We start from the raw sequence: 25858 nt of genomic DNA on the forward strand, positions 1-25858 counted from the left end.
TTGTAGCCGATTAGATTGTAACATCCACTTATTATCTCAGCAGTTCCCCAAAGTCCATTGGATGAAGAAAGATGTGAGCGGTATGAATTAATAAGTGTCGCCTCCTAGAAATATCCTAGATCACCAGCTTGGATGATAAAATATTATCTAGAAACACGCATCTGTTTTTCAAGGTCTCCCTTTCATCTATTGACCTTAAAGAAAGGATTAAAATTATTGAATAGAGTCCATGACCTGACGCAACGCATTATTAATGAGTAGCTATTAGGGACAGTCATGATGTTATGGTTGAGCGAGCAACGTATGACCACTACACAGGTCAATGGCCTGATTGCGATCTGGCGGGTTTTTAAAAGCACGGTCCCTGAACTACGGTGTACCATGAGGGACATGCAAACTTAAAATAATTTTCACAAACTCAAATATTTTTTGCAAACTGAAATGATTTTCTACAAACTCAAATATTTTTTTACAAACTCTAATAATTTTTTACAATCTCAAATAACTTTCTACAAACTCAAATAATTTTTACAAACTTGAAATATTTTTTGCAAACTTTCGACTTTCACGAGAGAGCAAGACTCCCAGCGAGACTCAGGCTATCGAGATTGAGTCTATGCGCGATGCGATATGATTTTTTTTTAAAGAAGGGTCTTAGACCGCTCGGCCACACGACTTGTTGGTATCCATCTTGAATTTTTTTATACATATAATCGCAACCTCAACATAGGCTTACCACGTGGCAAGCAAAGGCAGAAAACGTACCATATTTTGGAATTTTATTTGCTTAAAAACATTAATGTGTATTAATAGCGCCCAATTGTTGTTAACGAGGCTGTGTACTCTCAGACATGCATGTAGTAAAAGTGCAATAACTTTGTAATTATTCGCACAAGACATATAAAAGTATACATTTTTATGAAGGCAAGACATCAATAAATCTTAATATAAATACAGATTTGGGGTAAAAACAACAATTCTGAAGAAAATCACAAAAAAGTGAGTTTTTGGCAATATTTGTTAGGTACATCATAACAAAAAAACACTCTTTCCAAAATATTTTATTTTGTTTTTAGCTCAAACTTGAGGCTCCATTCCAAAAACGGTTTTTTTATATTTTTTTATATCAATTGGCCTTATATTTTGAGATATTGACCATATAAGACATCAAATTGAACTTTTTAAAATTCACAAACGCCTATTTGCACAAAATGATGCCTAAAATTGGAAATAGACCAAAATGTAAAAAAATGAGAAAACCGTTTCTTAAGTCGATCATGCTTTTTTATGATGAGCATAAATGCTTACCTATAGATGCTGTATTTATTGAGTTATCGTGTACCTAAATCGTCATTTTACCGAGAAAATGAACATTGAAATAATGGCCGTTGAAGTTTAAAGTGGTCACATTTTGCACTTTCATCGAATCTCACATGAGAATGCAGCAGTTTTCATTTTTCTACCTTACATTACATGAACATCAGGTAAATCCACGGCCCCTTGAGAAGTTTGAGCGAAATCCATTCATAACTTGATATTTAAATCGGGGAAAGAACTTGAAAAAACCCACATTTTATCAACTAAAACGGAGCCATTTGACCACTAGGTTTTTGTGAAATCAGTGCTTCCGTGGTGTTTCCATAAGATGCGCCGCGCATGCAGATAAGCGTCGCGTATGCGTAGCGTATTTGTGCGTTAACAAATTGCGTGATACGCAACGCGATACGCTATTGCGCGCGTGTACACTGGCTGGTACAACAAAGATTTTCTTTCCTTTTCAATTTCAAACACGAGTGGAATAGTGAAATAAAATCCTTAAAGTATTGCAGTTGGAGTTTACAAATCTGGATTTTCATTCCTTGTATTTATAAAAAACATAACAAAGTACAAACATATCAAAAAACTCAATTTCGCGAAAGAAACAATGTCTATAGTACACAGCCGCGTTAAATAAAATGACTCATATTATAACGGGGACACATTTCTGCAACGCATGTCTTCATACTTTGTGATAATAGTACCTTTTACTTCAAAGCACAACAGTTATTTAAGAAAATTGATTATTTTAATCAATAATTGTCCGTTGTCTGTTGTTAATCTGATTAAAAAATTTAATTTAGTTTGATGTGATCATTTTTTATCTCATCATCCAACGAAACACCATGATTTTCCATTCTAGACCCGGACAATACCAACAGCTTTCACACTAATAAGTTATATCAAATACCCATTCAGTGATCCCAGCGAAAGTGTAAAACAACTAAAATTCTTTATAAATTGCTTAAAAGTGAAGGATAAGTCATTCAAATTGTCACTTGGTATTTTTTAAATGAAACATTTGGCAAAACACAAAGAAAATAGCAGTATTAACGAAGTTGAAGCCCCATTCGAATAGCTTATTTAGATACTGTCAGTACCTAAATTACAGATTCATGTAAATTCCTTATTTTTGTCTTAAATACACGGCTTTCGGCTGAACCACTAGCATGCTATGTTTACATATTTATGACAATGACAAAGGTACCCAAATCTGAATTTTGAAGATTTTTACGATCGTCCGGATGAGCAAATCACTGAATGGGCCTTTAACATTCTTCCAAACGGCTTTAAAAGATTGTAACGAATAGTCGTATTTATGGAACCGTTAAGGGGGTACTACACCCTGTGGTAAATTTGTGACTATTTTTGCATTTTTCTCAAAAATAATAACAAACTGGTAACAAAAGTTATGTATATTATTGGGGCAAGGAATCCAATTACTACACTGACATTTCAGTGGCTCAAGACAAGCGGTTCAGTATATATGATAGGAAATGAGGTACATCCTAGCGGTACCTCTTTTCTTATCATAAATAACGAACCGCTTGTCTTGGGTCACTGAAATTCCAGTGTAGTAATTGATTCCTTGCCCTATAATATACATAACTTTTGTTACCACTGTGTTTTTTTAGTTTTTGAGAAAATGCAAAAATAGACACACATTTATCGAGGGGTGTAGTACCCCCTTAACATGTGAAGCTCTTATTTCTTCTGAAATTATCCTTTTAAGGACAGAAATATGAATAATTTCAGCTATCTAAATCCAACCAAACTTCATGATTCAATCAAACAGGTCAAATCAGCCTATGTAGATATCAATTGTCACGTTTTTATCATAACAACGATGGTGGCGCTTTTCAATTTATGCAAGCCGATCCACCTGAGCCGATCCAGAGCCTGAGCAGGGACGGATTTAAGCAGTGGCCCCGTGGCCCGGGGCCAGTTGATTTTGCCTCGGGCCAGTAAACTTCCAACAATACTGGCCCGGCGGGCCACTAGATTTTTGATCCTGTTATAACTCATATATGAGGCAAGATATAATCAGCGATGGACACAATTGGACACAGTTTCTGCCCCACTTGTCACCTGTGTGTAATTTATATTTAACGATTTTTTTGTCCGTTTCAAGTTCTTATCCTTGCGTTGCAAGCAAGTTGGAAATATACGCCCGTTTTTTTCGGCGATGTACCTACATACTATTTCCAAGCTCTTTCATGCTCTATCTGATGCGGATGGTAGCGATATCGCAAATACCGCATGATACTTTGAACCTTTTCTTTTGTGAACTTTTGGAACTATAGATTTATTAATTAAGGGTAGACAAGGTATTGTTGGTCGAAGCAACCTAAAAATCAATTTTCATAATCTATATCAATATATTATTGAAAATTAACGCCTTGATGTTTGCAAAAGTTCATTCTACAAATCATATACTTTGCAAACTTGCTTAATTTATTGTTGTTAATGAGTTATGTACGTTTTAAAAAAGTGTTGTTGTTTCAGCCCTCTTTACAACGTAACTCAAGAACCGCAGCACCTATAAAAGTGTATCTGTGATATTTTAATTCTTCTACACGCTCGCTATGAATTGAGCAATGCAGTTTTTGCCAAAACTCACTACCATTCGTAAGATGCTCTGAACTACCAAATCACAACAGTTTAAAATAATTAATAACCTTAAGGAAGGACTGACTGAACTTGTGTTAGCGACCATGGTATAGTCTCTCTATATTGAGTACGCTCAGTACAAAACAATTAAAAATGTTAAGGTTTGCTTGAATGAAAGTGGCGCCATACAGTAGATCCTGGAAAAAGATTTTTAGGGTCCATGGTGGCATAGAATAAAATAATGTTAACACACAAGTAACATGTGTCAAGTTTAGTAACTGGTAGTCTCTAACTTTAAAAGTCGCATTGGAACGTACATGATTTTTAAAAAGTGGACTTTTGTTCAAAATTTTGACCTTTTTTGACCGACAAGGACTGAAAACCTCTATTTTTTGCTTGCTACGCTTGTGAATGGGACTTTTTGGGTCAAAATAGGGGACTTTTTTTTGGCATTTGGCGAGGGGGTGTTCACCACCTGCCCCCTGGTTACGGGCATGGGAACATGCTTCTTTATTTGCACTTTTTGCAGTAGAACATAATATAAAAGTTGGGCCAGTAAATTTATTGCAGGGCCAGTAGATTTGCTGTTTCACTGGCCCAGAGGGCCAGTAGAAAACTGAAACCTAAGTCTGCCCCTGAGCCTGAGCCGATCGGACGGTGTCTGCAAGCTGAAGCTCTAAGCATTGCTAAGTGCGATCGTAATCAAAAAAAATTTGTAATCATTTTCTTAGTAAAAATAATATTAATCTTAAAGATATAACTCATATAGCGCACTGGCGAAGGAGTATAGGGTTTTTCCTTGGCCATGTTGGCCCAGCATGCTAATTTAAGTTGTCCCAAATTATTCCAAATGATTTTTTGTTTATTTCTTTTTTATGGGTCGACTTTGAACCTATTATTAATTATTTCTACAAGTCAACTTATAGTGTATTCATCCGATGACCTGATCTTACCATTGAACGTATTCAATGAATTAATTAGTTCAGTGGAGCTTTTCTTAAAAGCCGCTAAACCATAACATACGACCTGTCACGATGCAAAAGGTAGAATCGGAACAATAGGTAACAAAATCACACCCGAAAACAGTTTCTGATCGACTACAATCCAAAATGGCGTAGAATAAGAGTGTGACTTTATTTTTATAACTGGCTTTTTGTGACTCGTATGGAAGTTTTTAAACACGATAAGGAATATATCTACTTGCAGAAGGGTAAGTATGCTTTATAAGAAATATTTCCCGACATTAATTCATTTTGAAAACAAATGTTTTGGCACGCATTGCATTGTTATGATAGTAGCACACTCTAATACATGTATATAATAATAGTACGCAAATATTCAAGACTTAAAATTTTGAGCATGTACTTGTAAATGATGTCTTTTTACCTACTTAAAAATTGTTCTTGAAAATTGTATGTATATTTTGTATTTCAATTTGTATCTAATAGTTTTGTAAATGTGTATAGCAGTGCTCTATGTTATACCAGCTATTTGGCTGAATTGGGCTAACCTGGATAAATAGAATTAAAATAAATAATAAGTAAATAAATAAATACGAGTGATGTGTTCCAAATTATCTTCACCATTATGAACTGTCATATCTTTCAATAGGATTAGCCGAGGAGAAATCAAAATACATATTTGGAAAGAGTAAATTCATGCAATTATTTGCATACTTAACATGATATTATTTTCCTCCGATCGTATTCAGAGATCGTATTAAAATACACCTCAAATGCAACATGTCAATACTGGTAACAAAAAATGTGTGTATCTCTTTGAGAATTTTTGAAACCGGATTTTAAAAGGACATTTCGTGATCCACAGCATCATCCCCCACTTTTCTCAAAAGAAGTTTAGATTTCCATGTCACTGGAAACCTTTGGCTACATAATGTTTATGTACAAAAAATTTCTTGCAGATTAATTCGTTCAGCAAAAGATATCGTGAAATTTGTGGTATACCAGAACGAAATTACAACACATTGTCTATGCCATGGCGTAGTATAGTGCAATACACATAACTCGCAAACGCAAAATCGGAATCAACTGAAAATTTGGGAATAAGCTTTTTTCGTGGATCTATTGCAAAATGTCATAAAAAGAGGATGCTAGGATCACAAAAATACTCCTTTAAACTTCGCTCTTCACCTTCTTTAATAGGAAATTTCGACGCAAAATCCATTCTCATTCTGTTATGATACGGTTAATGGTGATAAATTGAAATAATTTCTTCATAGAATTTCCAATAAAAAATAATTATTATACATACAAAATAGCACTTTCACCTTGGCCCTGGTAATACTGCTGATGAAGCACCAACTCAAGATCAGAAATCTTTAGAATATGTCTGGACTTTGGAACACTTTTAATGGAAAACAACTGATTGTTTTCCTTGGCTTGAAGTTATAATAATAAGAACTACGACACTTATATTCAATATTGACTTCCCCATGCATGTTTCCTCATCCACTGCAAATTATGGAGTTATCCGTTTGGGATCAGTGACCTTTTGGACACTTGACCCCAACACTTGGTCGTAGACTCTTGGTATCGGCCCCCGTCACGGTTAAGTGAAGGTTGGTTTTACTTTGGTTCCCGGTCGAGGATCTTGACTTGCTCCAAGTCAACTTGGTGCCACGGGGATTCGATGTGGATATGTTGGGAGACATCTGACGAGGTGGAACTTGGACAACGGTGCTCTTTGAAAGCCAGATTCCTTGTGTACCGTCGTCCAAGTTCCAGCGCGTCAGAAGTCTCCAAACACATCTACATCGAATCCCCGGGGGTACCATGTTGACTTGGAGCAAGTCACGATCCTCGACAGAGAACCAAAATATTTCGAAAGGGGTGTTAAGAGTTAAGGGGTGTTAAGAGTCAGAGTCAACCAACCTTCACTTAACCGTGACGGGGGCCGATACCAGTTACCAAGAGTCTACGACCAAGTGTTGGGATCAAGTGTCCAAAAGGTCATTGATCACAAACTTGGGTTGCCAGTCCCCCGATGAAGGTCAAAGTTACGACCGAAATTTTGAGGTATGTCTAATCTTGTGTTGACATCAAAAGTTTAAAATCATAAATTATTAATGTGGAAATATGTTCGGGAAATGTCTTTCATTTAGTTGTTTATTCCATTTCTGCCCTCTCCTCCTTTTTCTTCTTCTTTTTCTTATTGTTGTTCTTCTTCTTATCCTTCTTCTGATACTGACTCTTCTGAAACAGAAAAAAAATCATTACATAACTATTGACATTATATTTTGATATTTTGTATAGCAAAATGGCGTCTTTTGCCATATTATTGCTACTGTATGTAGGTTCTGTTAGCGCCAGTCACTCATTATGGGATTGTGAATCACTGCTTCCGGTGAACTACGAGAGGCCTCCAGAAACGTCACTACCTCCATATCGAATTGATGTATATCCTAATAATTTTCAGCCTGGCTCTGTTGTACAAGGTAGGAATAGCAATCAACATGTACATCCTGATAAACATTATGTTGTTAAACAACATTGTATCAGGATGAAAGGGTTGTGCAATAATTATCAGCAGCCGGCCCCAGGAAAAATTTCCAAACGGCGTGCCAAAAATTACTTGCCGCCCTCCTACACCTGGCTTGCCACAAATGTTGCCCCAACGACCAGCAAAAAACATCACACACTCCCTTGCACATGCTAAGTTCTGATTTCAAACCTAACATGAGCGTAGCGAGCTGGAAACTTGAGCGAAAATTGAGCGAATCTGTGTTGTTTTCCTTATAGAGCATTTATTTAAACGGTGCCCGTTAATGTGTGCCAAACGTTAATCGCTTCCTCCCTTTCGATCTGCCAAAATTGTTTGCCCCCATCATTTGGCGTAACAAAGAATCCCCCCCATTTTACCCTCCGCAGAGCTCATAATTATATAAAAGGCCCATATGAAGTGCCCACTGGAGTTGGACAACTGACCTGTAACGGCAATTCAATTAGACTATGCCATAGTCGATTTTAGATAAATAAAAAAAAATTAATATTTTTTGTTATTAATCATGATGAACGCATTCAGTCGAACCTGAAAATTATACTGAAGTATATAATTAGCGACAGTAAAGTATACGTATGTTGTATTGAATGCAACATAAATTTATTTTGGCATAATTAAAATAAGGGCTCACTTACTGAACAATTCTGATGATCGCGAAAGCCCGATAAAAATATTACTTTAAGAAACTAACAGAGGAAGTGCGGTAGAACGGTGACTGAAAATCTATCAATTGTACACAAATTAATACAAATCGGAATTTTTATTCTAAATGTATTTAGCCAGAGGATGCACAATGGACAAGTGGACAACGGAAAAGTCTACAATTCAATAGGACGGTTAATCGAAGTGATATCTCTCAGGACGTGTATCGCTATACAGACTCCCGAGTATTGTACGTAAAATATTGTATGTAACATATCTACGTTATTTAATCTATTGACATTCTATTTCCAGTAATGTTTAAGTTCTAACGAATGTTTTATGACGAAAAATCGATAATATGTTACATATAATATCTAGCAGAAATATATTATCGATTTTACGTCATAAAACATTCGTTAGAACTTAAACATTACTGGAAATAGAATGGCAATAGGTTAAATAACGTAGATATGTTACATACAATATTTTACGTACAATAAAAAATCTGAATACTGCTTTAGTGGGATTAGAATACTTTTCATTCAATAAATTTGAAGTTCACACCATTTGTTTTGTTAAATCATTTACAGTGGAGCTTCGTGCTAATGCGAACAGTACATTTAATGGATTTAGACTGCAGGCTAGAAGGGCAGATATCGGATACGGATCACAGGATGAACCCGTTGGTGAGTTTGAAGTCATATTGCCGCCATTTGACACAGAGCTGCGTGACTGCGGATCGGGAACAAAGGTCAGTAAGAGTCTCATTGAACAATGGAAAAGGGGGGTTAATGATCAACAACATCAGGAAAAAAAGGTGTACTATTGCAAAATGGGAATAAATGGTTAAACAAATGAAAAATAAGTAAACAAGGAAAGATGCAGCAAAGAAGATGCAGTATCTTTTGAAGATAGTGGAATTCACGTAACTTTTTTCGTTTACATTGGCGATGTTGGCGCGCGTTTCAAATCTGTAATGCTATACCGTATGTTATAGCTCTTAGCAACAATGGAATGTTGGGGATTATCTTTTCTCTATCTAATGATGGTATCTATATACAGCATGTCTAAAAAAATTGTGCAAGTAAAAAGCGCCCTCTATGGCAATTATAAAATACCGTTGTGACATGATGCTTACATCAACGTCAAGGGCACAGTCTTAGCTCTCAAATGCCGTTTGTTCTGCTCAATTTGCTTGTTTTAATCTTGAGATATGTTTAGTTAACAACGAAAGGGTAAAATCACAATTGTGCCGCTTTCACTAGGGAAGAGGGCTGTACATGTAAATCAATGATAGCTGGTGTTGGTGCATCTAATGCACTCCCACTTCGGGCTTGTGCATTAGACGCATCAACATCAGCGCGCGTGCATTATTTTGTCTAATTTCTCTCCAAACAAGTAATACGCGTTCATTAACCTATATGTGTGTAATTTGTGTTTGTCTTTTGTTGTTAACTAAACACATCTCTAGATTAAAACAAGCAAATTGAACAAAACAAACGGCATTTGAGAGCTATGACTACGCCATTGACGTCTATGTCAGCATCATGTCACAACGGTATTATCTGGTTGCCACAGAGGGCACTTTTCGCTTGCACATTTTTTTTAGACAGGCTGTAGAGGCCCTGCATGCTTTTATCGATTGGCTCCAAACAAAGGATTTGAACCGGTGTCGTTCACCGTAATCATTCAATTAAAAATTAATGACGGTCATCACCTTTGATCGCAGTGCATTTTTATGTGTGTGAGACGAACTGTCGCGGTAGATTGCAATCATACTTTTGTTGAACGCAATTGAGTAGTCCGCCATATTTACGGTATGATACGTCATATGCACAACCTAGTGTCCTTGAAAGAACTGTACAGTAAGAAACTTAAATTTTTCGCTATTCTAGAATTTCTAATACTCAAACCAAACATACTAAACAGTCGATGTTGCAAAAGTATACATTGAGTCCCAAAATATTACAGATTGTGAGCGTAGCGAGCAAAAATATCAAGATTTTTACGCTTTTTTGGTCAAAAAAGGTCCAAATTTTGGGAAGAAAATCCACTTTTTCAAAATCAGCAAACATCCCCCCCCAAAAAAAAAAAATTCCTGCGTACCGGCCTGGTGACATCATTATTTTTTGCGTAAAAGCGGGTGAACAGTGTGGACGAATTTTACTTCAAATAATGATGTCACCTGTACGTGTTATATTAGACGATAGATGGACGACATTGGCTAAAACAAAACCCTCTATTCTCTAAATATTGTAATTATATTATTTTACTTCGTGTGTTTTAGAATGTTTGGACGCATAACAACACCGATGTTAACGTTGATAAATACACAAGAATCATTAGATGGGTAGCACCTAGCACATTTGAAGGACCAATAGTATTTAGGTGAGTATCAAAGTAGTTGCAAATAAGAAGTTTTCGTAAGAATAATTCATAAAAGACATTAGCTGACATTCTCGGTTCCAAATAATCTAATTAAACAAAAGTTGCCTAATAAATAAAATATTCGTTAACTTTTTTTTATACACATGTTCAATTTCGTCCGCAAGTGCCGGTCTATTGGGGTAAAATGCCCGGATAACGTTTTTTAACACTACAACATGCACATGTTAATTTCCGTATTTTGCAGGCAGGGGCATAATAAGAGCTTCGGGGCCCATAGACAAGGAGAAGTGCGGACCACTTTTAACATTTTTTTGATCAGTCATGTTTCTAACCAATTCATTATCCCTTTTGCTTGGAGCCCCTGAAGCCTCGTCCCGGGAGCCTCGTGGCTCCTAGACTTCGTCCACCCTGTTCACCCGCTTGCAACGCCCCTGTTTACGGGTTAAAGTATAGGAAGTGTTGCTTACGATTGATAATATGGAATAGCTTAATGTTTGTATTCCAAGAATTCTTATAATTTTCTTCTTCTTCTTTGTTATTGTGTTATTGTTGTCAATATTGATGTTTATGATGATATTGATTTTGATTTTCTCAAACAGAGCAACTGTTACCCAAGGCGATGTTTACTGGACAAATGTTGAATCTGTGCAACTCAATTCTTTAAGTGGTGAGTATGTGTTCAATGTGATTATCTACCCTGCTACATTTTACCTAATTACAGGTTTTTACAGGATTGCGCAGGATTTACAGGATTGCGCGTAACCTAACGGTTAAGCTGAAAGTTCCAATTACTACGTTATGCGCGCGTGTGTCGGTTTACAGGTCGTTTACGATCAACTTACATTGACAGAAGCGCATTAATCAGAGTTTAACGTGATAGAAGGCCAATATTTCCCAATTTTGGGAATCTACGCACTTTTGCGTAATCAAAAATGGAATTGTAATGCGTTACTACTACAGTATTAAACATCCATCTGGTTCCAAGCACTCTGTTTCAAGAGCACTTATAACCATGATAACTGTATCTTTACATTATTATAATCATAACCAAGTCATTCCTGTCTCTAGCTTATATGACTCCAATCAGGGGGCTTTCCTATCTTTCTAATATAAGATCCTTCTTATAAATTCATTCATACCACTGGGGTTTCCATTACGTCATGCACTGCTTCATCTAGGGATTCCCAGCTTATTGTGTTAGTAAACAAGGGGTTTCAACAGGAGTCGTTGTAAACAGACAAGGATCTCTACCTTAATGCATGATTGCAATGTTTTCCCCTTCTCACATAAAGTAATTTTTAACGTCCCAAATCAATAATACCCCCAGCCCCAAGCCGGTGATACCTAAGACAAAACATACGAAATAAAGGTGAAGTAGATGGTGGTTACGAATACAATGATACGAAGCAATGGCTTGTGACCCAGTGGGTACACCTGACGTTGAAATCACGTTGAAATCAGGTTGAAGTTTCGACGTTGTATTTGCAAATGAACTTCATCCTCCTTAATTTTTGCATCGAAAGTTAGTTGAAATCAGGTTGAAATCGGGTTACGTTGATTCAACGTCGAAATCCTAACCTGTGCCCACTGGGATAAGAAAACACTATAATGAGTTATAATGATCTCATATGGTGGTTACATTACAATGATACCCTTTCTCACAAGCTCCTGCTTCGCAATGATACGAAGCAGGAGCTTGTGAGAGAAGAAAACACTAGAATGAGTTATAATAATCTCAGATGGTGGTTACATTATAATGATACGAGGCAGGAGCTTGCGAGAGAAGGGAACACTATAATACCCCTTCCCCGACCCAATTGTAAGAATATACCCCAGAACTAAAAAAAACACATTTTTAGAATTTTCTCTCATAAGGCCCTAGGTATTTAACATCTGTCCCTGAAAGACCCAATTTTAGGACCTTACCTCGAAAGACCCCAATGTCCCGGCCCAATGTGCCTGCGAAAGGCCCCTTTTTTTTACTATTTGCCCTCCCCCCCCCCCCACCCCGAAAGGCCATATAATTCACGCAATTTCCCCTGAAAGACCCCCATATTTTTTTCGTTTCAATGTCAAAGTATATTTGCATGTTATTTGTTACAGATTTAATGTGCTACGATTGTTATTACACTGAAACCAATGGCGTCCCAGATCCAAATCGTGACAATAAAGATACCTGCCACTACTTCCCGTTGGCTGCACGCGTCGTCAACTGTGCTGATGAATTGTCGCTACAAGAAGGCTCTGTTTATCGCTGCTATACGTCAGAATGGAAAAACACCAACTCTGCTGGCGATGTGGGTAAGAATCTAAGGACAGTTTGAAAGCGTGTGATTTGGGATGCACACCGCTACTCAGAAAACTCTTTTATCAGATATTTATTATTAGTAATATTATTATTATTATTATTATTATTATTATTATTATTATTATTATTATTATTTACGATTCTTAGTTTTAGGAATTCGTCGTGGATGTATTGAAGTAGATGCCGGAGAATATGGCTTTACAGCATCTACCTCTGATATCGATGATATCGAAGAGATATTCGACTTCGAAGTAGCGCCTGATGAACAACAAACAGGGTCTGCTGATTTTTGTTATAGTCCAAGGTGTAATAATGAGGTATCAGGTGAGTGACTGTCTTTGGTACTATCATAAAAATGAGCATTGTTATCACTTAGGGTTGTCGTTTTCTTCGGAAAGGGGTGATGAATATACGGAGATGAGGTCATAGAATTGTTACACCAAAATAGGGGATCATATTTTTACACCAAGAACAGGGGGGTTATGAATTGTTATCACAATCGTTGCGTGTTACGCGCTCATTCTTTGCACTTACAATCAAAATGGGTGCTCAATTTTTTAGTTACAAGTAACATTTTTGCACGCTGCTCGAGCATTATTTTCGCTTACAATATCAAGAGTTTGTGCGGAAGGTATAATGTTCAAATCGAGGGGTAATAAAAAATTGATTCAGGTCGCCGACACATTCATGACCCCCTTTCGAAGAAAAAGAGCACCCTTAACTATCAGTAATTCACCGTAGAAGTAGTGATGTAACACGATTAATTACCATAGCGATAGGTGAAAACAATAATATACATGTATTGCCTTTCACTCTATGTAGGCTGCATTTATCACCTGTCATGTTTGTTTATGTGTGCATTTATTCATTGCATAAAATACCGCTCTTTTCGAAGACACTAATTGTACAGGTGTGAGTGAAACATACTTGACTCAGCAGTCAACATATTTTGAACTTTCCATAGAATTCCGATCCATGTCTTTATGCCTATTTGATATTCAATGGAGAGTCACAGCGTACATCTAGTGCAGGGCAATATATTCAAAAACTGTTTTAACCTATACCTATGGCAATTAATCCTGTTACATCACTACTTCTACAGCGATTAGGAGTCACATTCCTACAGTAAATACTGTTATGATTGTTTCAGATTTCTAGAATTATTGAACACTGATGCCATCAATACATACCTTTGTTATTATTTTCCTCTTGACCCAGAACTACAATGCTACGAATGCGACTACATGGAAACAAATGGCGTTCCAGAATTTCAGTACGATCCGAACAAATATAACTGCTTCTATGATCCTCATTTGGTGGATTTTGAAAGCTGTGGTCCGATACCTGCAGGATATATTCATCGATGTTATACATCAGTGTATAGAAAGACTACACGATATGGAGATTATGGTAAATAATTGTGGCTAATTGTTGAGGCACATTGGGCTATGACGTTGGAAATATCTTCCACAGGTGAAAGGTTTGGTTTGGTGAACGTAATGCATTGAGTACTCTGGATAGTGGGTAGCTCAATGTATAGAACACTCTGGTATCGTGGCGTGTAATGGAAAATTAAAAATATATATATTAATGCACCCACGTTGAGTGTAAAAGTATAGCAAAAAGAACCTATACTAATTGACCAATCAACATGATCAAGTGAAAAGAATCTTGTATGAACTTTGTAAAATCCACTGAAACCCAGATGGTCTTTATAGCATAATCAGTAAACTGCGTTTTTCATAAGTCGCCAGCACAGGTTCGGCTTTATATACATGGGTAAGGGGACCACTCGTTTAATGTCTATTTTTGAATTTATCTATTTAGTCCAGGGGATTCGCCGTGGTTGTGTTGCTGTTAATGCTGCTAGATTTGGATCATTGCTATCAACATCAAACATTGAAGATATTGAAGAAATATTTGATTTTGAGTTGTTACCAGGTGATGAACAGAAGGGCACAGCAGACATGTGTGTTTCAGATTTCTGTAATGACGTACCAGCAGGTAATGATATAGAGATGTAGAATCGTTTTACCATATTCGGCTATTTCCCTTGGATTCTCACGTCGAGGTTTTTATAACCAGTTATACGCCTTCCCTGCGACCTAACCTATTAATCTTAATCCTAGATTGTGACCCCTAAAACTTACTCTAAGCCAAACGGTTAAACAGCAATTTTCAAAACGTTACCCAGGTAGTGATGATTTCCAAGTGTATAAGTCTGCTAGTACTAAACAAAGCGGAACGAATTGATCTTGTTGGTTGCCTAGTGTCTAGCCTGCAGTGTTTTATACCCATTAACCAACAATAATTGTATTAAAAATATTTTCACATTTAAATTACTATAAAAACAAGCAAAAAGTTATTTCCAACTTGTATTACGCTTATGGTCATGTTTTGTATACTGGGCACCTAAAAAGGGTGGCTTTGTTACATTCTTACTCATCAAGACGTGTTTACATGCATGTAGCTTGTTTATTTGATATTTATTATGAGCTTGTTTAGTACTATTTTTTTCCTTGGACATTGGTCTTTCAATTTCTGAAACAAAAATTTATGATTTTCATTTGTACTAATTACAGTAACTCGTTAAGTCAAATTAGTCAGGGGTGGCTCATGTGGCGGAGGATCATGTGGCGGAGGATCACAATGCTGTACAATGGTGATCCTCCGCCACATGATCTTCAATAAACATTATTGATGGATTTCTACTTATCTGTACTTGATCTCAGCCAATTACAAATTACTAATTACTTGTTGCTACATTAATAAAGTTCGTAACCCTCTATGTATTTGAATAGGGATTTAATGTAGGCAACATTCAAAAGGGTGCTATGGACAAACGAAACATGAGAAAAGACTCAAATTTCTTAAGCAGACCTTGGTTGTGATCCTCTTTACTTCAGTAAACTAAAAACTCGTAAAACAAAGAAAGTTTGCGACAAATCTGAAAGAGCGCCCTCATGCTCACTTTTGATCCAAAAAGTCCATTTTTACAAAAACGCTTTGTCGAATTCTCTTTTAACTTTCAAAACTGGATTGTTGAGCTTATTTTACATCTAGTTACATGCCTCAATCATGAAAATTTGCATCTCCAGTGCCAGATAAGGGTGTTTTGAAGAAATTTATATAAATATTGATAGATTTTTGACCACCCTGTATTTACATAATTGAAGTACTTGACCGCTAAAAGTTTCATATGGCTAGGTGGGCAATTAAGATAACTATATTAAACATGTGTCAAAACTTTACATTATCAATGTACGTCGAGGGTGACACCCCTAACTGAATTAATATTTTCATCCTTATTTTGCTTGTTATACCCTGTATATTATATATATGGGTCACCCTGTATAATGACTCCCATTGTATTGTTTCTGAAATCGTCTGAGTATATGCTCTCAGAATATATACTTTTATTGCGTTCTAATGTAAACTTTTGATGTTATAGTACCAGACCTGTAAAAGCATGTGATTTGTTTAAAAAATACACATGCTACGCAACTGGTGCCCAACATAAAAAACATGACCTTATGTATATAAAAGTTAAAAAGTGAAACTGATGTTACTTGTTTTTAACTTGGATAATCGAACCCTGGACCTCGGTAGCTCAAGTTAATACTTTTCTTTCTTTTTTTTCATGTAGAGTTGATGTGCTATGACTGCTCGTACACAGAGACCAATGGTGTAACAGATCCCAACCGTGACGACAAGGACTCATGTTACTACTACCCATGGAGACTTGACGTTGTCAATTGTGAGGAAGAGGAAGGTCCACTAGGAATTGGCGAAATATATCGATGCTATACGTCCCAATATTACAAAAGGACAGCTTACGGAGATATCGGTACATAATATTTTATATTGTATGAATGAGATTTTTAATGGTGGTGTACTTTAGAAGATTGAAGTGGTGAGTGGTGTAAGTAATGTAAGAGCGGGGAAATGGCTTGAACTTCTTGTTGTCCAAAGTAATCTTAGCTGAGGTTAAGGAGTGTCCATGCACTGCACAATCTTCACTGGAGCTATGTAGGAAGTCTTGAGAAACATGCTGGATTGACAGGCAATGGGAATCAAAGTACCTGTTGAACATCTTACTCATTTCAAGTTCGGAGATGGCATTCTTCTTCTTAGATATACATCTCGCGGGAGCTTAAGAATTCGTGAACTAAGCAATAAAGGTAGAAACCAGGTCTTAACATAAACGTTAAGAAGACAAAGGTTATGATGATTAGCACTATAAATAACAGGTTACACAATCACAGCTCATGGAAATATCATAGGTAGACAGTTACAATGATTACATACACTTGGGCAAGACGATCTCCTTAGCATGCTTAGAAAGTGAAACGGCGCAGGGCAAAGTGAATAGAAGGATCCAATAGGCATACGGTATGTCAAATTTGGTAAACTCAGTTTTATATTTCGTCATCAGGACCTTCCATCACTGACACTGAAAAATAAACAGCTCTTCAATTAGTGTATAATTCCAGTGGTGTCCAATGGGGCGGCGACTTAGACAACACATAAAAGTTATAATAGAAGCTGAGAGTCACAGAAAGATCGGTGGAAAGGCTCTGAGTGCCGTTACAAGAGGAACACGGCGAAAGTGAATGTCAAAGAAGTGGAGATGTGCAGGTCATCTAGCAAGATGACGAAGTGATAGATGGACTCCCAAGTTAATAGACTGGAAACACTCGAAGCAGACAAAGAAGGGCATGGATGGATCACATCGGAGAATATTGCAGCGTTATATTATAGCGAAAAGCGAATATTGCAGCGTTATATTATAGCGAAAAGCGAATATTGCAGCTTTATATTATAGCGAAAAGCGAATATTGCAGCGTTATATTATAGCGAAAAGCGAATATTGCAGCGTTATATTATAGCGAAAAGCGAATATTGCAGCGTTATATTATAGCGAAAAGCGAATATTGCAGCGTTATATTATAGCGAAAAGCGAATATTGCAGCGTTATATTATAGCGAAAAGCGAATATTGCAGCGTTATATTATAGCGAAAAGCGAATATTGCAGCGTTATATTATAGCGAAAAGCGAATATTGCAGCGTTATATTATAGCGAAAAGCGAATATTGCAGCGTTATATTATAGCGAAAAGCGAATATTGCAGCGTTATATTATAGCGAAAAGCTCAGCGCAGAGTAAAATGGAAGATAAATGAAGAAGCCTTTCTTCTTTAGTGGAGTGCAATTGGCTGCAGATAGATATGTAGTTCTTTTACTAATCCTAAAAAGCTTTTGTTTAAATCGAATATGAGGAAACATAAATTGCAATTTTATTTGTTTGCTTTATAGAAGAGGGAATCCGACGTGGATGTGTAGCAGTGCGGAGGTCTTATTACGGCACTCTCTATACTACGTCTGATATTGAAGTAGTTGAAGATATATTTGACTTCACCTTGCCTGATGGCGATGTGCAAACTGGAACATCATCGTTTTGTGATATAGATTCATGTAATGATGACGATGCAGGTAAGATTTACTTTGTGCAATTCCAGTTGAAATCCATACACCCATATGGAAGACATATTAACCTGAATCTTCCAGCGGGAGTGAGAATTTCAAATGGGGTTACCTGAATATTTGAAATCTAAACACCTTGAATGATGGATGTGACCACTTTCAAATAGGCCCAATTGTAGCCAGAAAATATAATAATTATTTGCAGGTCTTACTAAGAACTTCCAAGACCTTTTGAACAATGACCACAGATTCGAGTTCAATGGAACGTTGCTTTAATTGGTTGTTTTTTAATAAACTCTTTGGTGCGGCTGCAGTGCGGACTTTGTCTGCGGGCTGTCATAGAAGCCTGCGGATACTGCCGCACTGCAGCCGGCCAGCACAGATGTGCTTCTTTCATGTGTTCTTATTGTGATGTTAATTGTTAAATCCATGGTTTGTAATTCTTTTGTAATGTATTTCTTTTGTATTTTGTTTGACCCTTGGGCCAAACTGGAAATCAGTATGGACCAATGAGTTTGTTCCCCAGGCAAAATATGATCTAATAAAATGAAATAAAAATAAAGTACTAAGTCGGCATTTATGGTAATACTACCATAAAATACCAGCAGGAACCTACTGCTAATCACAATGTTTATGAACTTTTCAGTTAGATTGATGTAATATAATTAATTTTGTTATTACTTTGTTCATTTTAGGGTTACAATGTTACAACTGTTACTATTCCGAGACCAATGGAGCTCTTGATTCCTATGCGACTGACAGCAAGCAGATTTGTCAAGACTTCCCCTCTACAGCTAGTCTTGTTAATTGTGTGGATGATGCGCCCCTCCAGGCGGGTCAGATTCATAGATGTTACACTTCAGAATGGGACAGAAGAGATGCTAATGGAGATGTTCGTGAGTATTATTGGGATAAAACTCATCCTTCCATTCGGATTGAATCTTTTTCTGAGGGTGTACGAAATTCAAATGGACCTGCCTAATGTGTTCATTCCATTTGAATTTCATACGACCTCGGCGGAGGAGTGTGGACGTTAAATGGATTGACCCATATAGGAAGACTTCAGGGAACGTGGTTGCTACTGATCGGTATTAGCGGTATTGTTGGTCGAAGCAGCCAAAATAAATCGATATTCATTTTCAAAATCAATATATTATTGAAAAATAAGACTTTGATGTTTTGCAAAGGTGCATTCTACAAATTATATACTTCGAAAACTTGCTTGATTTATTGTTGTTAATGAGTTATGTGCATTTTACAAAAGTGTTGTTGTTTCAACCCTCTTTACTTCATAACTCGAGAACCACAGGCCCTACAAAAGTATATTTGTGATATTTGGATTCTTCTACACACTCGCTATGAAATGATCAATGCAATTTTTGCCAAAGCTCACTGCCATTCGCAAGATGCTGTGAACTACCAAATCGCAACAGTTTAAAATAGTTGCTAACCTTAAGAATCCGGGAAGTTATTATGCATTTCGTGGTTATATAATAATCCCGGAATTGTAACGCCAGGACTGAATAGGGCCGGAGAACCTTATTGAAATTAACTTGAGAATGAATAATTATTCTATAGTATGCAGTCATGATGGATGCAGTCCTAATGAATGGCCAAACTTCTTCACTTCTTTGCATTAGAATTCAGATTTAAAAATAGTAATTAGCTATATTATCTGATTTTATCCATCTAAAGGTACTGGAATCCGTCGCGGCTGTGTCGCTGTTGATGACACTAGGTTCGGAGATATTCCATGGACTACCAACATCGATTATATCCAGGAGATTTTTAATTTTCAACTTGGACCTGGCGATAGACAAACGGGCACCTCTGATTTCTGCGATTGGGATGAGTGCAACAACGAGTACTTGTTTGGTGAGTGACAACAACAAAATGATTTGTTGTTTAAGTAATGAGCTGTCCGCATTCCATCTACAACTCGCACATTAAATGCACTCCCCTCACATCCAAGGAGATTGTGAAACGGGCCAGCTTCAAAAGGAGGTTGACAGCTATCTAGGCGCCAACCCGTCAGCTTTACCATGATGTTAAAAGCTGTTTTAACAGCTTTTAGCATCATTAAAATGTCTTAATAGTCTTGGTAAATTAATTAAAATTAAAATTATCAAATATATGTGTTTGGCTATTTAGTAATATTACGGTAGATGAATTATTACGGTAGATGAATGATATTTCGACCAATTTATCCTGTTAAGAAGGTAAACGATAATTTTTGATTACCATTTTATTCATAGCACCTGTATGGAATTCATGGGGTCCATACAGTGAATTCTGTAGTCGAACATGCGGAGGAGGAACGCAGACTCGGTACCGTACCTGTAATGACCCACGACCAGGTGATGATTTCTATTGCATAGGACCCAGCTCCGAATCCATCCAATGCAATAATGAACCATGCCCAACAGGTTGGTATTGCCAAGCAGTTGCCGTTTATTAAGCCAATTTGATTACCGTTACTGCGAGTAAATATATTTTCATACGAATGAGTTTTCCTAAATCATTCCAAAGTCTTAAAAGTTTTGGACAATTAAAAATCTGACGAATCCCAGATATTGAGGAGGGAGGGGACGAGAACCAAAACATATTTTTTTTCGACCTAAAGCTTCGTTTTAGGTATTTTTCGGACTGTAACGTTCAGTTTTATCACAGATATGAATTTCACAGTAGTTAACGTTCTTATATTTTCATGGTCATTAGAACGAAAGTAGCACATTAAAGAAGGAAAACTGACCTTTCCAGTAGCTCTTTTATTAACTTTTTTCACTCACATGAAGTTTCAATATACCGTGTTTGTTAGATTTTATTGAAGGACATAATGTTCTCTGTATATCTTCAGATGATGCTTATTGGTCAACTTGGAGTTCTTGGACACTATGCAGTGCAACCTGCGGCTCAGATGGCACGCTCACCCGTACAAGACTTTGTGTAGATCCTTTGGCGTTCATCAACAGTGGACGATGTGATGGTGACGAGAGTGAGATGAGGTCTTGTAGTGCACCGCCTTGTCCATTCCAAGGTAATTAATGCATCTTTTTTGCACATTCGGTCTGTATTATACAGACGCAAGTTGGACGAAAACAACCATTATATCAATTCAAAAGTGCAAGCTCTTGAATAGACAGAAAAGAAAAGAGTCATCACGAACAAAAATGTGGAAAACGACTCTAGAACAATCAAAAGGCCTCACAGCACAGCACAGTCCATAGGCCTGTAGCTTTCTTTTGCATCTTTTCCACATTATTATAATCATGTTTATGGCTATTATGACTTAAATATCACATGTCAAAGCCTGTGCTAAAAATATCTAGATCAATTGTCGAGGTCGGCATCTCTTTTTGTCTAAGCAATTCTTTTATGTCACACATTTGCGCTTGCAGAGTGCACTTCATCTAGTTTAGGAACAAGTAATTGTCTTACGCTATGTCATGTTATGCGATTCTCCTTCCATCGTACTCGTAACAACATCCTTACGTTGCACCATCTAGGAGGTAGCCATTTGACCACCGGATCTGAACATCCGTACTCATGGTACTTGGGCCCCCGGGCTTGGGCCTCACCTTGTTTTATCAAACCCACATCACCAATGCTACCCGGGAATCAAATAAAATATTAGGACTCCGCCGTCGTAACCTTCTTGGCTGCTCACAGAAGATCCGTGATATCTCACTGGTTCGTGTTCGTCCATATCTTGAGTACAGTAGTGCCGTGTGGAACCCGTACATCAAGAAAGACGTGACGCGGGTTGAAACGGTTCAGCGCAAGGTTCGCTCTTGAAAGATATCAATGTCGAGATGGTGTGTATGTCATGCTCGAAGAACACACCCACGAGAAGCGACGCCAGGAAGCAAGCCTGTCATAATTGCCATCAATCCATAGCTCTACCTCACTCCAATGTCAACAACCGACACCAGATACTTCCATCCAAATCAATTCCAGATTATTCCAACACGCATCCAACTTTATCTAAACTCATACTTTCCTCGAACAGTTATTTGTTGGAATGCCCTACCGCATCAATCTTGACAGCCCCCTCAGTGGAGGTCTTTCGGGGAGCAGTAACAGCCAGCATCTAAGCGCCCTCCCGTTTTTACTCGCACGATGATTGTCATCTTGTACATTAGCAGTGTCTGCACATCTGGTCAATGCCCCGCACATGAGCATAGACCTCACCCTTGGCTCTACACCCTGACTTATGGATCCAGCTAAGTATTTAAGGTAGACGTACTCTATCAGACTTGAACTCAGACGGGGCTTCAATCAGCACAACCAGCGCTTGCTACAGTGTGTTACAGAAAGTACAAGATAGAGAACAAAATGCTGAAAGAGATTGATCATCTTTCTTTGAAGGTTGCCGACAGAGATAAGAATTTTGATGAAGAACGTAAGCTACTTCTAACGCAAATACAGAACTTGAAACAAAAGAAGGTACCAGTACACATCTCTATTCCAGACAATACCCCGCAGACAGCATACAACGATGCTCTCTGTGCAAGCCTGTCCGTCAACAGTCATCGCCATCCTCTGCAAATAACTGGATAACTGTGAACTCAAAACGTACTACTACTAGTACTTGGGTTGACTCCACAGGGTCTTCGCCTACATGTATTGTACCCACTTTCAACAGGTTTGCTCCTATTGATCACGAATATGATAAAGATCCGGGTACATCAACTCCCTCCACACCTGAGCCATCAGCACCTTTCTCCTCGTCAATTCGTGGGAAGGCAAAACCAAAAGGTCAGCGTACGCTGCGAAACATCACAGGACAGACCTGTAACATATACAAGCCCAAAACATACTTGCCCTCAACGTTGTTTTCCTTGGCGACTCCATCTCTAGACGAATTATGGTCAGCGGTTGTTGAGGAATGCAAAAGTAAATAATCTTTGCCCCTGTACTCTACCCGTTAATCAATCTAGCGGTGGTGTAGCGGTTTTCCAAACTTCCAAAAGGTACTACCCAAACCATCCATCTCCTCGCAATAGAAACTGCGCAACATAGTGTCGTGCAAGCCAGTGATCTCCTTGCAATGCAAAGCGCGCAAAATAATGTCGCACAATCCAGTGATCTCCCGCTCGCAATACAATACAAACCGCGCAAGACAAGGCCGTTAGGCGGTCTACTTGTTTAGGTCCATCTACATTCACAGTATTCCAAATTCTAATTTTACAGAATGGAGTCGGTGGTCATCGTGGGGTGGTTGCAGTGAACTGTGCGGTGGTGGTGAGCGCGGTCGTTCGAGATACTGTTACGACGCCCAGATTCCAAATAGGTGTGACGGTCGCTCTACTGAGTACGAAAATTGTAATGTACGGAATTGTGATGACGATGAAAGAGGTATGTTGGGTGTTTAGTTTGAGGATTTGATCAGTCAAGTTATACTGATATGAGTGGGAAAAAGCACTTCAAAAGTGACACATTTGAGATATTTCTTCATTCGGGTCCATTCCCACCGGCTTTTGTAACGGGCTCATTACAGCGTGACAGATCAACACTCACTTGCCGTACTCATAATAATTAGCGTGTTTCGAAAGAAACGTCTATAATGTAAATCGTTGTCACTTTTGAAATGCTCGTTTTGTTTCATTTAAATTGGTATAAAGTTGGGAAAATTAAGTCAAATGAGGTATCAAAATGCACAGAACAAAATTCTCTATCTATTTGCTACTTTATTCGCTAATTTAGGTTTGATGTCTTTAAGCGGTAGTAAATTCCAATTTTCTTTGTTTTACCTCAGTTGATCAGCTCAAACATATCCGACAGTAAAAGCTAACATTTTATGGAAAAGAAATACTAATCTTTATTTTATGGAAATGTTACAACATGGCTTTAAGTGTACGACTTCTTTTTACAGTATAGTATGGCGACATCGGGCGACACGGTGACCGCTGTACAACTTGAAAATATGAGAATATCATGAAAACGACACAGTTGCGACATCCCATCATCTCCATTCATGTTGTTTTTTTCATTTTTTTCATTTTCAGGAATTAATACCCTCGTATTGGTTGGTATTATCCTTGCCCTGGTCGCTGGCATTATCATAGCTGTGTTACTGACTGTCTGTTGCTGTTTGGGATTCTTACGAGCACCGCGGATTGCCGCCAGACCGCGCCCGTGGTACTCGCGGTCGATATACTACTTCAGACGTTGATCAGTTCGATAATCAATAATCGATTTCATCAGCTTTATAATTTATAAAGCCGGATGATATCGGCAAAAACAAAGCAAAACAAAACAAAATATTTTTTTTAAAGTAATTTATTTGCCATCTGTGGTTCATGGTTGTAAATATTAGACTGCCTTATAATAGTAAACAAAAATATATCCACCTGGATTTAGTATTTTATGACTACATAATCACGTCGCGTGCAAGTCGCATCTTTAGATCAAATGATCTAATGTCTTCAAAGTGTTAATCCGGTGACCGTTGCCGGTATATTTGTGAGTGGTTTGAGATGCGACAAGTTTCCACAAGAAGATCCAGGATCTATGACGTATCTATCACAATTTCTCGACGTCTCGGGCGATGTTGCAGCCGGGTGGTGCATGTTGATGAGACGTGGTAACATGGTCATTTTTAAATAATTTATTTAATAATGTTTCATCAAATTTCGATTTTGTTATTCTTTACTCAAAATGCTGAAATGTTATTAGTAATAACTATTGGGGAAGATTTCTGTCCATATAAAGCCAAAAAATATTAGGTGCAAGAAACGTACCCCACTGGCTATTTTTGATTTTTGGCTGGTTAGTTCTATGGGGCACTACTAAATTGCTCAGTTGAACTGACAGTCACAACTTGGCTGATTTCATGTATGTGTAAGTTGGGACATTTGGAAACATTACAAATATGCCGATTTTAATTTTACAGTTTTAAAAGAATCAACCAATTTCATATTATAAGAATAATTTGTTCACTACGGTCTATAAGTAAACAAAAGTCGCTACGCGATCCTTTCTTTGATGCGGATCCGAGTGCCCTCACTTTCTATTATGTAGACCTAATGTAGAACCCCATTGATTCGTTTTAATGCGGATTCGCTCTCGTGTTGGGTCACCATTATGTACATTTATCAGTAGATTTATCTCTATATAGAACTTGGTTGAAGGATTCAATACGTGGATTTAGGGTTTCTCTACCGGAAGTCAATTTGTGCCGAAATTCCTTCCCACAATGCAATATGCGTATTGCATAACAAAGGAGATGGATTAACCTCCGAACTGTATCTATTGTTATGCAATACGCTTATTGCATTGTGGGGAGGAATTTCGGCACAAATTCACTTCCGCTAGAGAAACACTGAATCCGCGTATTGCTTTTTATTTTTTTATTAGATGTATTTTGTATAAAAGTGATAAATAAAAATAGTACTCTATCTGTTTCACAGAGTATTAACACAGGATATAGTACGCTGTAAAAATTGTGTTTAACTTTATTTTTATATACGACATCTTTATAGAGGATACCGCAGATCAGTGAATGCTGCTACCACGGGCAGCTCTCTTAAAATACTTAGTTAATTCTTACATATAATATCATTTTTTTAGAAACGTGCAGACTATGCC

At 37.5% G+C, this 25858-nt stretch overlaps 1 protein-coding gene across 1 annotated transcript; it reads left to right on the top strand.

Moving 5' to 3' along the window:
* Positions 1-4979: 4979 nt before the first annotated feature.
* Positions 4980-25688, top strand: LOC140154979 (uncharacterized). Its single transcript, XM_072177642.1, has 17 exons — positions 4980-5137; positions 7200-7381; positions 8679-8839; positions 10376-10476; positions 11076-11143; positions 12580-12777; positions 12932-13108; positions 14003-14194; positions 14612-14788; positions 16431-16631; positions 18101-18277; positions 18964-19164; positions 19964-20143; positions 20524-20694; positions 21126-21305; positions 23462-23626; positions 24277-25688. Exons 2-17 carry the CDS (start codon positions 7204-7206, stop codon positions 24441-24443), a joined length of 2694 nt encoding a protein of 897 aa, XP_072033743.1. The 5' UTR covers positions 4980-5137; positions 7200-7203; the 3' UTR covers positions 24444-25688.
* The last annotated feature ends 170 nt before the right edge of the window (positions 25689-25858 follow it).

This window comes from Amphiura filiformis, chromosome 6 (assembly GCF_039555335.1).
Source record: "Amphiura filiformis chromosome 6, Afil_fr2py, whole genome shotgun sequence".
Lineage (NCBI taxonomy): Eukaryota > Metazoa > Echinodermata > Ophiuroidea > Amphilepidida > Amphiuridae > Amphiura > Amphiura filiformis.